We start from the raw sequence: 14,090 nt of genomic DNA on the forward strand, positions 1-14,090 counted from the left end.
AAAAACCAGGGAAAAGCGCTATATAAGTAGAGTCCATTTACCATTTAGTAGGCCAGAAAAAGATTTAAGATGTCCCTACATTAACGTCAATTGTAGTATGCTGAAAATACATAAATGCCCCACTAACTCCCAATAGCATTTTGGAGTATTTGTCTTTATCTTCCTTATCTGATTTTTTTTTACTCTCCTGTGACGCTAAAACTCTTCTGTACTTTAGTATGTAGTGTAGTAAAAAGAAAGTATGTGATTTGAAACAGGGTTTGTCTTCCAAAATCTGACAATAAAAAAATCTTAGCAGGGCCTAAAGTAAGTTAGTGCAAATCTATGGTAATACTGACACCATGTGGTCATCATAGAAATTGCAATCCACATGCATCCATTTTCCATATTTTTGCTCTTTAAAGAGACGACTGGCAATAGGAGGCCTTGTTTATTAGTTTTCCCCCATATCTGAGCATACCATTACTAGTTACAAAAACAAGCAGACAATCACTCTTGATCAAATAAATATCTTTATTGAATCAACAAGGGAAAAAATAATCCCACCTGTACGAATTCTCCACTTCCTCCCACTTAACTCTAACATCTGAAAGAAAATGTTGTCCATGAAATCACCGAATGTACAAGATATTTACATTATTTACAATGGTCCATGTTTTCTGCCATACTAGCGTGACATGGCTTGTGTGTGTTTGCGTGATTTGGAGGTATGGCCTGATTTGACTGGAACCCAGTGGCCATATGGCTTCCTGCTTTGATAGATGTCCACTCTTGGAGTTACCTTAGCACACGATGGAGCTGCCACTGTTGGTTTGACCAAAGCATTCTGAGAGGACAAAAAGCAAAAGATGTTAGAACACATTAATCTATATTCAGGCTAATTCTGAAGCATCAACAGTTTAGGAAAATATGAGCAGAAATTTAAGTAACTTACATTAATGCTGAAGGTGATTTTCCTTTTTGGGGACATCTTTGGACTGGACATGTCATCAGAATCCTCCTCATTGCTCTGTTTCAAGAAAACAAGAAAAACAGACCTATCAAGGGGTGTTTGTAAAAACATATGGTGAAGTGAGCTTTGACAGTTTGTGAAGTTCATGTAGATGGATAATAAATTCCATTATTAGTTATGGTAAAGCACTTCTATTGCAAAGATAATTTTTAGAGTCAACAAACTGTAGCTCATGCACATTTTCTCCCCCCCGACACTGCTGTCAAAGGTTAGGCTCGACCATTAAATGAAAACTTTGTGGGCAGCCCCCGAAATTAAATGAAAAACAATTGCAAACAAAGGAAAAAAAAGGTTCTTCTCTGTCTACAGTGGCAGAATGATGGTGACACAGGTTTACCAGCCCCTCAGCACACTGCTCGTGTACCAACTTATCTTTGGCGCATACGGAGAGGAGTTCTTCATCTGTTTTTAGCTCTCTTGACAGGAATAGTCACTTTAACGCAGTCCACACGGCTGCGCTCCATCAGCAAGTGAAGGATTCTGCTAAATAACAACGACCCATTTCAACTGCAAGCATAAATACATTTGTATTGTCAAATTTCTTCCCCTATCAATATGAAGTGGAGTCAGTGTGATACAATACATGAACTATGTGTGCATCGTCTGTGTATTTGATTAGCATTGGAGTGGACTGTGTGCATTAGGTATAAATGTGAAGTAGTCTACATGTGCATTTGTTTAATTGACAAACTAAACATTGTGACAAGAGTTATCGGTTAACCTTTTCACGCAAACAAATATTTTCGTCACCCAAGCCACATGAGCCTTTTAATCCCAGGCGCCGATGAGAGAAGAGATCACCATGAGACCAGTGTCATGTAATCTATGAAGACAGGAATAAATACAGGAGAGTATGTGTGGTCCCTCAGGGGTCCAATGGTCAACACAAAACACAGGAAATTCAACAGCATAGACCTCAGTAAACAAACGTGCTTGATTTTGCGGTTTGTGTGTTGCAACTTTGATAAAATTGTGTTGCTAATGATAATGCGACAGCTAGGATTAACTATTATAAAAACCGCAATAATTCTACCATGTATAATTCTATACATAAGATATACAATTGTAATACCATTGTGGTCAAACTAAATGAATGGTCAGTGCACTGTTGAGCACAGTTTGAAACCCTTGGCCATGTATTTAACTCTAGTTCAAGAAAGAAAAGAATACTTCTATGACTATGATTAGAATCTGACCAGCCGTATCTTCAGTGTGTACTGTGTTCAGTGTGAAGCCAGCATTCAAACTAAGAAACCCACCTGTGAAGATGTCCTTTCAGGGTCTTGTCTCACCCATTGACTTAGCTCTGGTGACACCCATTTGGACTCCACCGACTGCTCCGACAGGATTGGTGTCACACTCTCGGGAAGTTCCAGCGTCTCCACACCAAGGATCTGCTGAGCATTGGCCTTTGCAACTTCAAGGAGTTCCCTTTTATCTGGAGAACACAAACAAGTTGAGAACATTTACTACATTGCACACAGTTTAACTTTCTTTGGTCAACTTCTGCCTCTCTATGTGATGAATACAAATACAAATACTAAAATAAATGCCTTGTTTTATGCAGTCTACTTACCATTCGAGCTCAAACTGACAGAGCTTCCCGAAGACCTCGACCTTGAGCGGATCCTGTCGATTTTTGCTGGGGATCGGGAAGACCGGCTTACAACTGGTTTTGTAACCCTCCTATTCCTATGCAAACGACCGGTAGACCTGGAGCGGGACCTGCGGTGCGATTTCCTGTCTGCTGAGGGTGAGCGGTTGTAGGACTTGCGGTAGTGGCGGCTTCTGTTTCGGTTATGGTTGTCACAGCGACAGCGGGAGGAGCGTCTGTGGCAGCGAGGGTGAGAGCGTGACCTGGGGTTAGAGGCGGACCGGCTGCCTGACGAAGAGGATGATGACGACCTGTTACGTCCCCTGTGGCTGACGCGGCCCCTGGAGCGGGAACTGGGAGAGGAGGAAGGGCTGCTCTGGTCGAAGATTACATTGATGCCATCACTCTGACGAGCGTGGGCCATTTCAGAATGGCACTCCTTTCTCTTTGCCATGGCTTTTTTTTTAATACCTGAAAAGAGCAACAAAAGTATTTTAGAAAAATAACATTTTACATTTATCAGTTGACGGACTGGGTCCTTGTAGCCTTACATTTCAGTTCACAATAAATCAAGACTGAAGCTGCTGTTACAAAACAGTTGTTTGTTTTTCAGTGCTGCCCCTAGCGAGCAAAAAGCGACGTTGCATAACTGCAATTGCTGACTGGAGAGTACCGGAGAGTACTGGAAATTTCCACTGTGACGTAAACCAAAGATAGCTCGACCGGCTCAAGCTAGCGTCTATTTTCACTCCAAAAACACGTCTTCACAACAAATTATTTCGCTTCATATTAAAACATGATTTGACAATCAAAATACAAGAACAATGCCTTCTTATTTACAGGAGCATCTCTTTTCACACAACTATATCGTCGAGACTGGTTAAACAAAGACATGCTAGCGGACATTGTGTTTCTTACCAGGTCAACTGTAGCTCGGTGTAGCTTCAATCCTTTCTTCTGATAAAGTCGATACAAAAGTTACTATGTCGAGAGAGTAGGCGACAATATAATTTACGAACTGAACTCAAATAAGTGGCTTTGAGGTCAAATATTTAGGAGAGCGACACTGCTGTTTCTTCCTCGAGGTTGAACGTTGCGTGGTCGTTACTCAAATGGACGGGGATGGTGGGGGAGCAACGTGCTTTACGTAGCTTCTGAAGAGTTCCAGTCACGTGTTGTCCTGAACGCCCTGTTCTTTTTCAACAAGCCTAAAATTGTTGCTTTTCCATTCCAAGATAGTTGGACGAAATACCAGTTGTTTTTGTCACCACACAGTTAAACCACTTAAACAACTCTTTTTTATGTCTATGCTTAAATCTCCCCCTTCAAACGATTCCCCTCCAAAACTGAGACTATGCATTCATGTTTGGAAGTCGATGTTCTGGACCTAAAATAGGTCCATGTTTGAGACCCACTCGGGTTTCACCCTGGTTGGTTTCACCCGACATAAAAACATGAAAGATATTACAGCTCGGACTTTACAGTTACACAGGCACTGTAGCATAGGTATACATCTATAAGTTAAATTCGTAAAATAGTATTATTTTAAGAATGCGCCACCACAAGCAATTCATTTAGCCTAATGCACATTTGTAGCCTATACTGACCAAATGGTTATTGTTTTATTATGCGGGGGGAATTCATGTCATGTCGACTGTACTTTGTTTTGCACCAGTATTTTGGTGGCATCTTCTATAATATGACATAGTAATATGTCCATGGATGGATGTCCATTGCCCTTTAAAATATAATCTCGGCGGTTGAGCACGTGATCTCGCGAGCTTTTACGTAACCTCCACTCTGTTTTCTCTACTAGTTTGTTGCGTTGACCATTGTGTCTCACTTTTATTAGGTCCATGCGTTGAGTCCGTCGTGCCTGTCCACTACGTTTTGAAGTTAGCAGACATGGCAGACATCCTGACTGTGTTACCGTCCGACTTTGGATATGTGATATTCACCTACCTGTACAGCTGGGTTATGCTGGGCTATTTAGCAGTCAAGGTTGGGTCTGCAAGGAAGAAGTACGACGTTAAGGTAGCTCAAATTTGAATCTTGACTTGGTACCGGATCTATGTTCGATTTGGGGAGAGTTTTAAGTTGTTTCTCTGACTAATTTATGCTTTTTGTCTGTCTTGGCTTTACTTTGCACTGTTTGCAGTATCCCACTATGTACAGTGACAAGGAGCAGGTGTTCAACTGTATCCAGAGAGCCCACCAGAACACCCTGGAGGTGTACCCCCAGTGGCTTGTTTTCCAGACCATTGCAGCTCTTGTTTACCCGGTATGTATCATTGTCACACACTTAATCAAACCCAGGCTATGAATTAGTATTGTGTGTGTTGTCTAGCCTATTGTCCGTTTGCCTTGGCTTTATAGTGGAGATTAAGGTATTCAAAAACTGTTGTTAGTCGTGTGGGATGGGCAGCAGTCCTCCTGATCTTTGGCATAAATCCAACACTGATAACAGAGTCAAACTCAAAGAAGACTGTGTCACAGTGATTAAGCATTTTTACATCAAGCTGTATTTCTCAGCTGTTTTCTAATTCCCCTTTTCATTGTTCACCATTTCAGTTATCTGCATCTGTGCTGGGGGCTATTTGGGTGACCAGCAGGCTTTCCTATGCCTGGGGCTACTCCACAGGAGGTAAGACTGACATACTTCTCAATATTACGTGGAAGGACTTAATCGAGGGCAAAAGCTCCACTCTTATTATGCGGCATATACATTCAAATCATTTCTAGACTGACATGATCATTTAAAAGATATAGGCCACCAATGATAGTACACAAGTTATAAAAGTACAAGGCCCTTACAAAATGAAATGTTAATAATCATTTGTAGGCTACTGGTTATTGATTTGGTTTGTAATGATCACTGACATAATTAATCCACTTTACCACTGCCCTGCCAGTAATTACTGGTCTATTTTAGATCTTGGTTGTCTCAGAAGAGATTTAACTCACAACAAGTTATTAATAATTCAAATTTCTACAAAATAATACTCATAACATTCTAGTAAAAGGCTGCATTCCAGGTGTCACAGAGGTGAAGGTTCTGCAATTGCCTAAGTATTTTTCTTCTTGCTCCTCACCTAGTTTTGGGTAATCATTTACAGAAGATAAGATATGAGCCAAAAGATAGTAAAAGAAAATAGTTTCTAAGTTAAGTGATTCTTGTTCAGTAATGTGCAGTTATTTGTTGCAGTCGCAAAATATTTGGTGTTCAGAATTTTCCTGAAGTCCCCTGTGAACCAATCTGGTGCTCTTTTTTTATGAATCATATACCTATGCTTGTGTGAAAAGTTTTCTATTTTCTGTTTTATTCCAGATCCAGCAAAGAGGATGCAAGGTGCCTATGGCTACATTGGATACTTTGGCGTCATCTTTCTGTCCATATCTGTAGCCTTGCAATTGCTTGGAGTCTTCTAAAATGATTGTACTGGCTAATTTGGCTGAAGAGTTAACCCATTTATATTGACATGCATGGCATTTTCAAATGAATCAACTGTGAAGTAGCTTCCTATTCTTTAAAGGCTAAGTCATATTAGAATGCTAAAGAGATTGTTATGGACCACTAACTTGATACTTGATATATTTTATATTCCAATATTTTGATGAACACTTTGAATGTCTACTCCATGTAATCGTTGACAATAAAATAAATGCTGTCTGAAGTTGAAGCTTCATGTTATATTATGATATTATATGTTCTCTATAGCTCTCTGTATATAGGTATATAGTTGCAAGGATTACAGTGTGTGACTAATGAAGGGGTCAGCAGGAGGCCCCATGTGACTCGCATGATATTTCAGACTCAAATCTTCGAATGTGCATACAACAAAATATCTTTAGGAAGTTCTCATCTATCAAAAATAATAGATGTAAGACAATGTTATTTTTTTATTATTTCTAGCATGTTTCCTCTGAAATGACCAAACTGTAAACTTTTCTCCCTTTGATTCAATAAACCGCTTTTTGAATCATATGCTATTGACGTTTCAATTTGAAGTTTACCTTGATGTGTTGCACTCTTTGGCTCTACGACATGGCGATCCATGGTGCTTCCTTCAGGAACTACTGCTAAACTCGGATTACCAAAGCATTGTCCCGTAAATACCACTTGTGGGCGGCAATTGTTGCTTTTTCTTTAGAGAATGTGAAAATAAACTACGAAGTCTCCTTTATATAGTTTGGTGTCTTTGTAAAATTGGTTGCATGCATATTTATTAGTATATTAGCCACCAACATGTATAATTCACAGGTAGCTTCATGTTCGCGGAATGTTTGGGGTGGAAAATCCCATTCTCTGTACAGCACCTGAAGGCAACAATATCAACAGCGTTTGGACCAAATGGGTGTGGGATGGAGTGCGCATGTGCATGAGCAAGCTCTTTGGGAAGCTAAGTCGCTTTTAACTAGGGGGTCCACATCAAAACAACGAAAATAAAAGGTAAGAATCTCTTGGAAAATTACATTATAAGCACGTAACGCCGTTGGTCTTTGTGTTTTTAATTGACACGAGCGTTGTCTTTTGAGCTGTGCTCTTATTTTCTAGCGACTTCGTAGCGAGCAGAAACCTTCAAGGAAATGTTTGCTAGTGCCAAAGCGATGAACAAAAGAAACCGACGACATAGCCGTGTTTTAACTGATACCGCATTGATGTTTTCACAATCATTATGTGGATTCATCGAAAGCCTTGTTGTTGAATAGATGGTACAGAACATTAGTGTATTCTTGTCGCATTCGATTGTTGTGTGTGTGCGCTTGGCGTTAAGCATCTTACAGTAGCCTACAGCGACTGCGCACAAACGTGTACATTGTTTCCCACAAGATGTCTGTGAGCCTTTTGTGGGGAAGTCTTCCTTTTCTACTTTATGAAAAAACGTCATGGGTTCAAGACATGGACCTATTAAAAGATTCAAGATGAGTATTGTTCCATAAAGTGTTTTGTCTTCACTTCCGGGCATTCTGATACCTGACGCCCTTTCCCAGAGTCATGTCAGGTTTTCTGGACGGAATCCGGTGCGGGGACTGCGAGTGCAATGTGGACTGGGCTGAGAAAAGAAACACCATCGCGTCTGTGGCTGCGGGAGTTCTGGTATGATGACACACACTGTTATGACACTTTTATTTCTGGGTTAAAGCCGGTATCAGCGATTCTGGACAATACTTGACAAAATCAGTAACTATCTGGTATGTAAACAAAGGCATTTAAACAAAGGGAGGGGGGGGGGTCACCTAGCTAGCAGCATGCCCGTTTACAGAGCCTAGGCTGTGTATTAACACTGGATTTTCACACATAGTACAGAGTCAGGTAGCGGCTCGTCAGGAGATATTCACTGACAGAAAAAGATTTTGACAACAAGCCTTCTCCAGAATCGCTGACTCCTGACTCCACCTTTTAAGCGCTACAGCTACAGAGGGGCTTATTACATCTAATATTACACATGAGATTTCTGTTGTCGCTCGTCATTTGGATTGACTGTGGTCCACTGTTGTTGCAGTTCTTCACAGGCTGGTGGATCATCATCGACGCAGCGGTGAAATATAACCAGGAGGATCAGTTCCATCATGCCTATCACACCTGCGGGGTCATTGCTACGGTGGCCTTTCTCATGTAAGAGACAGGCTGTTTCTGCTTCTTCAGTTTGACCGATCACAAGGTTCATTTTTTGTATGTGTGGTGGTGCTTCAGCTTCTTCCAAAGAGTTGCTCAGTTGTTATGGAGATGATGTAGTTGTTATCACATGACCTAAGTATAGAGCTTCAGTCACATGATAACTGGTTGTCCCATATTGGAGAAAGGAGGGGGAGAGTCTCCATGACAACTGAGCCACTCCATCTGCTTAGGAGGGTCATGCCATGTGGTTGAAAAGCTTTTGAAACACCAAGTGAGTGGACCTTGTGACGGTTATTTCCCTGTGGTCCATCAGCATAATTAATCAGGTAAAAGTAAGTCACTAATAAACTTCCAATATTTTTTTCAATAATATATTTTTTATCTCATTTAATCCGTCTAGGATAAATGCGGTTTCCAACGGCCAGGTGAGAGGAGACAGCTACAGTGAAGGCTGCTTGGGACAGACAGGTGTGTATGCCGACCTCCGTTCAGACTTGTTTTCCCGTCTTACCATTACACCACACACGCAGTGAATCGCAAAACCCATAACGAAGCGCCGTGTTGAGTCACCAACTGACCCCGCCCTTTGTTATCTGTGTGTGCAGGCGCTCGAGTGTGGCTCTTCATCGGCTTCATGCTGGCTTTTGGCTCCCTCATCGCCTCCATGTGGATTCTGTTTGGAGGATTCGTGGTCCCCCGTAAGTCCTCTTTGTCTGCCAAAGCGCGTGATGTCTTTACTGGCGGTGACTGTTTACTGCTCAGTTTTTGGGTGTGTTATTGAGAGGTATTTTTCAGTCTTGAGCAACGCAGAAGTGTGCCTTTTTAGAATTAAAGAGATCCCAGTTTGATGCAGTAGCTGAATATACATGTGATTTGAGAAAAATATGCAGTCCAAGAATGTTCACCTACTCACTTAGTAGATGTGGCACTGTGTCAAATTTCAAATGCAGCCTGATTATCTAACATCTAAATCTGTTGTCTTTTGCAGAGAGGCCCATTGTCTACCCTGGTATTGCCATTTTCTTCCAAAATGCGTTCATTTTCTTTGGGTAAGTCAATCGTCTTCAGCGACGTCTTCGTTCAAACATGCTTACTCTTCGGCACAGTTATTTTGTGGAACTATTTTCCTTACACAGTTTTCCTGTCTTCTAAATAGGGGCTTGGTCTTCAAGTTTGGACGTACAGAGGATCTTTGGCAGTAAAGGACTTTATGTGTCAGTGTGACCACTGTTTATACGCTCTGCTTTCTATATTGTATGAGACAATAAGTGGTTATTCAGTTTATATATAAACTTTTTTTAGCTTTCAAATTAATATGTTTAATTTATCCCATCCTGCTGTAAATCATAATTAAGCAGAACTTTTTCATAGATTCCTTGATGGTTGGACATTTTAAAGGTTGGCGCATCAGACAATGTGTCTGTTTGCAATCACATTGTGTAGCCATGTTGTTATAATGGTTTGCAACTTGTGTATAAAAGAAAAGTGTATTTCGGGAGCTTTACTTCCCTGGACTGTCCACATTTCCTTTGGGTATACTTACTTCAATGACATCCTTTTAGGTTGAACTGTCTCTTATGCGGGAAAAAAACTCATTATTTATGGTACAATATATCATTTAAGGCAATATTTCATAATAGTGTACACATTTACTGAATGTAACCATAAGGGATTGTTTGTATTTTTTTTCTTCCTGAAATAACACTGTGCGCTCTGAAACTTTGCAGTCATCCAGATTCTTTTCAAAGGTTACCTGGCTCACACTGTCTAGAAGTCTATGAAGGTATCACGGCTGTAGCATGTTGTATACGTACTGGAGATTTGTGGTTGGTTGCGACACTTAACCCATATGCGTGTTTACCATTCAAACATCAGATCAGTTTCTGACAAACTTCGCAGCATTAAACAGACAAAATGAGCAGGAGAAGACCATTGCATTGTGGTTCTACCTTGTTTTTTAATTATTATTTATCACAGTCTTGCACACGTAAAAAAGATCTACTCAATACTTTGCAAAAAAGTAAAACATTATTATTATATACATATACATTTGACATGAATGATCACTAAAAAGAGTTAATACTTCCAGGATCAGACTTGGTCCACTTCTCTATCCATATTCTCACTTGCGCACGGCAAGATGGGGAAACTGCAAAAACATGAAAATGTTTGAGTTATATCACAACAAAAACAGATTATTCACTATAGATCATTATAATTGATTTAAAGAAATGTCAGTGCAAAACAAATATAGTCTACAGGAAACTTCTGCTAGATATTGTTAGCTTGTAAGAATGAACAATGCCTACCTCCCAGAATGCCTGGTCATCAAAACATTTCTTGTCTTGGGTCGGTCTCCAAAAGTTCCAATTGAGTAGGAGCCCTTTATACAATGATATAAAATAGCTATTAGGAAAGGTTACAAATGTCAAACATTTGGTATAATACTGCACCGATTTACACCTGCGGTTGTAAATTTGTACATCTTCGCCCACTGTAAAAATAGGTTACCTAAGGTGATCCCTTGATTAGATTAAAATACTGAAAACTTAAAGTAATTAACACGACTGTGCCAGGCTGTTAACCTTTCTAGAGAAGACTTACCTGTGATGATTCCCATGGACAGGCTGAGGGCGATGGTGATAAGGAGAGAAGAAATGTGAAATACAGCAAACCTGATCGCCCTGTGGGAAAAAAGGAGCAATTACTCAGGGTGCACATTCTGTGTGTCTACGTGTGGTGGTGCCTATGGTATCAAATCACCGTTGCGTTCTCACGTTGTGTGATCATCGCAGTCTTTAATCTGTAGAAGGAGGTGTGCCAGCCATCCCAGGAGACCAGGGAGTCCATGTGTGCTCAGGACGGCGCGGGTGTCATGGCACTGGAATGCAAGCAGCATGTGGATCTGGAAAAGAAGACCATATGAGTGGATGTGATGGATGCATTACTTCATCAAGGGGGCTGTGTCCTTGTGATCAAAACCTTGAGATATCTGAATCCGATGGTCGATACAACTGCAGCCGTGAACCCGATTGTCATAGCTTCCCATGGCTGCTGAACCACTGACATGGAAACCCCAACAGCAACACCGCCAGCAAGGATGCAGGACTGCATGAGGACCTGACAGAGGAGTGAAGGTATATGCCTGGTTACAAATCAGAACGTACTAAAATGAAAGGTGGAGCCAGCAATTCTGGAGAACGCTTGTTGTCAAAATCCCCTTTTGTCACAATCATTCAACATCTCCTCATGATCCGCTACCTGTAAGTACTGTGTATGCGCTGAAAGAAAATCCGGTGTTAATAGACAGCCTAGGCTCTGTAAACTGGCATGTTAACAATGGATTTGCAAACAAAGGGCGCCAACCGTAGCCAGCAACATACCCATTTACAGAGCCTAGACTAGATTTTTTTCCACCGAACACCGTACGGACAGGTATTGCAACATGAGGAGATATTCAGTGATTTTGTCAAAGTGATATCGTCAACAAGAATTCTCCAGAAATGACTCCACCTTTAAGCGTACAGGTCGGTTCAATTTATGAGTGACTTCTTTGCTACTTAAACATGTGTAAGTCCTTTTGCTCCAGCCATTAGTGACCCTCTACGCATACACTCTCATATGTCGGACCATACCGGGTTGAGTTTTCCCTTGGGACTGGAGAGCACCGACACAGCAGCTGCAGTTACAGCACTGACAGCCATGGCCAGGTAGGTGCTGCACACGGCCCACAGCTTCCTCCCAGGAGTACGGTCGTCAACCAGGACTGAATTAAAACTGGGCCAAAACATCCAGAGAAACACAGTCCCTGCAGAACAGAACACAGGGGATTTCTATTAAGAATCTACTTTGCTGGTGCCTGATTTGAACTTAAATCTGCAATGGAAGGACGGCCAACCCACCTGCTGCTCCGTCCTTCAAACCCAAATGTGAACCAAAACACACTTACCCAACATTGAGAATAACACAGTGTTGCGATCAGATTTCTCTTTTTCAAATGGTAGCTCTGATCCTTTCCGATACAGGCTCCAGGTCAGCATGAGTCCAAAGAAAGCCCCAAAGACGTGAAGCAGCATGATGCTGTCCAGAAGCGGCACCTAGAGATGGAAAACTTCCTCATAATTTCTAACACAGACAGTAAGATATCGGTACACAGTATATAGTACAGTCACGCCTATGCTTGGCCTGAAGAATTGATGTAAGGGTGATTAAAGACTAGGATTAAAGGTATTTTACCTTCAGCAGAGTCTGGAGTAGCCACTCATTCAGGACAAACCCTGACACCTCCAACAGGGCAATGAGGATGAGGTGGACGGGGTTGGTCTTCCCCAGCACAGTCCCAATCGAAATGAGTGCAGAAGCTGCACACATCTGGGCCACTACTAAGCTATTAAAACAAACCTTGAATACATTAGAAATGTGCGACGTGTATATTATACTTTTTAGAAGTTTGTTAACACAGTATAGTAGGATACATTTTCGTTTGGCTGTAGATAAGGACAACTGGATTCAGTGGGACTCATTTGTTCAAACAGTTGTTTGTCATTCAAATTTAAAACGTGGCAAGATGCCTGTCTTGTCTAATGATGATGACCTACCTTCTCAAATTTATCTTGATCTTTCCTCTGTAATACCAGGACTCAATTCCTGTGAGAATGACAGCCCATTGGGTGGCCATGACAGACACAAGGAGGTTGAAGCCAGAGCCACTGAAACCATACCGCACAAGAAAGGTGCACAAGAAGCCGAACCCAAGAATCACCATCACGTTCACATCCTGGAATTCTGCAAGAGAAAATGTAATAGTGTAGACTTTGAAAAAACTGAGGTGGGCCATCTGCTCTCTTTAAGGAACCAACTGTGAGTTTATCAATGGCCAGCAGTTATAACTTCATGCAGCCCATCCCTTCATCCTGGATTCAAGTATGTAACTGTATTTGTCTTTTCAAACAGTCTATATGCATTAGCTCAGAAAGTATTTCCCATTAATAATAAGTTATTCAAATTCAGCACCTTTCACCATTGTGTCAGACACACCCACCTTCACACTTTCTACTCACCTGGGTAAAGCTTACTGAAGGTAATCCCATCTGCTCTGACATCGTTTTCGATCTCAACATAAAAGGCATATATAACAATGAACACCAGCTGCAGGAGAAGCAGCAAAGGTGCCAGACGGGAGCGCAGACTTGGTGCGTACCGAGGAGCCATTGGACATGTTCCCTGCGCACTTCTCTTCCAACTGACACACTTTTAGCCCCTGCACGTCTATTAGGGTGTGACCCCCAAGATATAGCACAGCACTTTCGTTTTTTTTATCAGTTGCTGGACATCAAAACGTCTGTTTTGACTCGTCATGAGAAGTTGGATGGTTGTGGGGTGTGTGTGTGTGTGTGTGTGTGTGTGTGTGTGTTTCAACCAAAGACTAACAATTCCTCCCATAAAATACACATTTTTAAAGAGGATTTAGGCCAAGACAAATATATAGGCCTAATCATAAATGTTGGATTGCATATTGGGTTGCCATTAGGCCCACTACTGCTTTTTAAAATGCTCTCTTCATGACCTGTTTTCAAGAAGAGGGACTGAACAAAATGCAGCCGTATTGGCCTATAACAATATAGGCCAATAATGCTGCAAAAATAATTTTGTAAAATAAAACAAATAAAAAATATGGCTTAGGCCTACAAAGGCCATGGGAGCTTGTCAATAGAGCACACACAACGGCCCTGATAGCCTATAAATAACCACTGTATGTTGGAATGGGTGTTTTATATCTGGCACAAATTGAATTGTGTCCCAATAGACAGCATATTTTCTGCTAAACTAAAGGCAGAAAAAGAAAGAAACCTCTAAGAAAAGGA

At 41.2% G+C, this 14,090-nt stretch overlaps 4 protein-coding genes across 6 annotated transcripts; 2 read left to right on the forward strand and 2 right to left on the reverse strand.

The window, feature by feature from the left end:
* Positions 1–493: 493 nt before the first annotated feature.
* On the reverse strand, positions 494–3,738 carry rsrp1 (arginine/serine-rich protein 1). Its single transcript, XM_080041988.1, has 5 exons — positions 3,525–3,738; positions 2,589–3,077; positions 2,272–2,450; positions 935–1,009; positions 494–826 (listed from the first exon to the last, which is right to left on the reverse strand). Exons 2-5 carry the CDS (start codon positions 3,058–3,060, stop codon positions 668–670), a joined length of 885 nt encoding a protein of 294 aa, XP_079898114.1. The 5' UTR covers positions 3,061–3,077; positions 3,525–3,738; the 3' UTR covers positions 494–667.
* Positions 3,739–4,414: 676 nt separating this feature from the next.
* mgst3b (microsomal glutathione S-transferase 3b) lies at positions 4,415–6,585 on the forward strand. Its single transcript, XM_080042943.1, has 4 exons — positions 4,415–4,640; positions 4,765–4,887; positions 5,178–5,250; positions 5,935–6,585. The coding sequence occupies exons 1-4, from the start codon at positions 4,512–4,514 to the stop codon at positions 6,033–6,035; spliced, it is 426 nt and encodes a 141-aa protein (XP_079899069.1). The 5' UTR covers positions 4,415–4,511; the 3' UTR covers positions 6,036–6,585.
* Positions 6,586–6,939: 354 nt separating this feature from the next.
* tmem50a (transmembrane protein 50A) lies at positions 6,940–10,080 on the forward strand. Of its 3 annotated transcripts, none has more exons than XM_080042993.1 (7): positions 6,940–7,056; positions 7,599–7,704; positions 8,111–8,223; positions 8,627–8,694; positions 8,832–8,924; positions 9,215–9,275; positions 9,383–10,079. In XM_080042993.1, the coding sequence occupies exons 2-7, from the start codon at positions 7,603–7,605 to the stop codon at positions 9,426–9,428; spliced, it is 483 nt and encodes a 160-aa protein (XP_079899119.1). In that variant the 5' UTR covers positions 6,940–7,056; positions 7,599–7,602; the 3' UTR covers positions 9,429–10,079. The 3 variants fall into 3 exon arrangements, with proteins under 3 accessions (XP_079899119.1, XP_079899120.1, XP_079899121.1); XM_080042994.1 differs by having other exon boundaries at positions 6,982–7,055; positions 7,577–7,704; positions 9,383–10,080; XM_080042995.1 differs by having other exon boundaries at positions 7,001–7,055; positions 7,569–7,704; positions 9,383–10,080.
* Positions 10,081–10,348: 268 nt separating this feature from the next.
* Positions 10,349–13,437, reverse strand: rhd (Rh blood group, D antigen; the record flags this gene model as incomplete). The annotated part of the gene is made up of 10 exons (XM_080042065.1): positions 10,349–10,375; positions 10,536–10,609; positions 10,831–10,910; positions 11,004–11,131; positions 11,209–11,346; positions 11,862–12,034; positions 12,176–12,323; positions 12,463–12,613; positions 12,825–13,011; positions 13,287–13,437. The coding sequence occupies 10 exons, from the start codon at positions 13,435–13,437 to the stop codon at positions 10,349–10,351; spliced, it is 1,257 nt and encodes a 418-aa protein (XP_079898191.1).
* Positions 13,438–14,090: the final 653 nt, after the last annotated feature.

This window comes from Ammodytes marinus, assembly GCF_949987685.1.
Source record: "Ammodytes marinus genome assembly, chromosome: 15".
Taxonomy (NCBI): domain Eukaryota; kingdom Metazoa; phylum Chordata; class Actinopteri; order Uranoscopiformes; family Ammodytidae; genus Ammodytes; species Ammodytes marinus.